Source organism: Cannabis sativa, chromosome 5 (assembly GCF_029168945.1).
Source record: "Cannabis sativa cultivar Pink pepper isolate KNU-18-1 chromosome 5, ASM2916894v1, whole genome shotgun sequence".
Lineage (NCBI taxonomy): Eukaryota > Viridiplantae > Streptophyta > Magnoliopsida > Rosales > Cannabaceae > Cannabis > Cannabis sativa.
Window position 1 is genome coordinate 8,004,204 of NC_083605.1, and position 2,056 is coordinate 8,006,259.

A 2,056-nucleotide genomic window follows, 5' to 3' on the forward strand; every position below is an offset into this window, starting at 1 on the left:
CAAGAATACTCTTTGCCATATTTGAGAAAATTGCCATCATACACTGTTGGAAAGTGGCGGGAGCGTTGCATAGCCCAAATGGCATCCTCCTAAAGGCAAAGGTGCATACGAACAAGTGAAGGTTGTTTTCTCTTGGTCCTCTGGTGCTATAGAAATTTGATTGTAGCCTGAATAACCATCAAGGAAACAATAGGAATCTTTACCCGCCAAACGATCCAACATTTGGTCAATAAATGGCAGCAGGAAATGATCCTTCCTAGTTGCATTATTCAGCTTTCCGTAGTCCATACACACCCTCCAACCAGTCACGGTTCCAGTAGGAATTAATTCATTGTTCTTGTTAGCCACCACCGTTATTTCTCCTTTCTTTGGCACACATTGAACAGGACTAACCCATGAACTATCAGAAATCGGGTATACAATACCATAATCCAGCCACTTTATCACTTCTTTTCGCACTACTTCCTTCATAACAGGATTCAACCTTCGTTGATGCTCAATGGAGTTACTACAGCAAGCTTCTAGGAATATCTTGTGCGTGCAAATCGTTGGACTAATTCCTTTTATGTCTGCCATAGTCCACCCAATTGCTCTTTAATGTTTCTTCAACACTTCTAGCAACAAACCTTCAGCTTCAGCTTCCAAACACGCTGAAATAATTACTGGCAGCGTTTCATTATCCCCCAAATAGGCATATTTGAGGTGACTTGGCAAGGGTTTCAGCTCTAGTTCAGGTGGTTCTTGGATGGAAGGTTTTGGAGGCTTGAAATTGCTTTCCTTCAACTCTAAAGACTCAAAAGCTCTCTTGAATTTAGGGAAAGGCTGCATTGGCGCAACCCAAGCAACTTGGATTTCTTCATCTTCACTCAAAGCTTCAAGATCTTCAAGAGAACTTATCACCCTTTCATCCTTCCACACTTCCTTGTGAAAACTTTTAGCCACAATGGAATCAATTACACTCAAACGCGAACATTCTTCAATCTCATCCGGGAATCTTATAGCATTGAACACATTAAAAGTGACTTTTTGATCATTCACCCTCATAGTGAGTTCCCCATTTTTCACATCAATCAAGGTTCTTTCAGTAGCAAGGAATGGCCGCCCCAAAATAATAGGAACTTCTCTGTCGGCCTCATAGTCAAGGATAATAAAGTCAGGCAGAAAAATGAACTTATCCACTTGCACCAACACATCTTCAATTTTCCCTTCCGGATGAGCCATGGAACGATCTGCTAATTGCAAAGTAACGGTGGTTGGCCTTGCTTCTCCAATTCCCAACTTCCTAAAAATAGACATAGGCATGAAATTAATACTAGCTCCCAAGTCACAAAGAGCTCTTCCAACATCTCGACCCCTAATAGAAATTGGAATTGTAAAGCTGCCCGGATCTTTCAATTTGGGTGGGATTTTACTTTTCAACATAGCACTACAGCCCTCCGTCAAAGCGACAGTTTCAAACTCACCAAGCCTCCTTTCCTTTGTCAAAATGTCCTTTAAGAACTTAACATAGGTTGGCATTTGCTCCAAAGCTTCCACTAATGGTATATTGATGTGGAGCTGCTTTAAAACATCAAGAAATCTCCAGAATTGACCATCGTCTTGTTGCTTCTTAAACCGTTGAGGAAATGGTGGAGGTGGCTTTTGCAAAGATTTTTCTGCAGCAGAATGCTGGCCTAATGCTGTAACATCTGGGGGAATTTCAGCAACTGAAATTGCTGGTTTTTTCTTCATTTCCCCCTCTTTTGGATTGAAGAGGGCTCCTTACTACCTGTTTCAGCCACATTTGACTCAAGAATTTTTCCACTTCTCAAGGTTACTGTTTTGCAATGTTCTTTGCCATCTCTTCTTGGGTTTTCAGTGTCACTAGGCAAAGTGCCTTGTGGTCTATTCTTCAAATCATTACCTAATTGTCCCAATTGAATTTCAAGATTCCAAAGAGATGCTGGCTGGCTTTGAATTACAGCGTCATTCTTGGCCATATAATCTCTCATTAAGCTCTCCAAAGAACTAGTTTGAGAGCCTTGAGGTTGGTGTGGTTGTTGAGGTCTTGGTTGTT

At 41.3% G+C, this 2,056-nt stretch overlaps 1 protein-coding gene across 1 annotated transcript; it reads right to left on the bottom strand.

The window, feature by feature from the left end:
- Positions 1-594: 594 nt before the first annotated feature.
- Positions 595-1,731, bottom strand: LOC115696816 (uncharacterized). The gene has a single exon (XM_061116185.1). It carries the CDS (start codon positions 1,729-1,731, stop codon positions 595-597), a length of 1,137 nt encoding a protein of 378 aa, XP_060972168.1.
- Positions 1,732-2,056: the final 325 nt, after the last annotated feature.

What these genes read in the sequence shown, in the direction of transcription:
- LOC115696816 (XM_061116185.1), bottom strand. Translation starts at nt 1,731, where the DNA reads ATGAAGAAAAAACCAGCAATTTCAGTTGCTGAAATTCCCCCAGATGTT.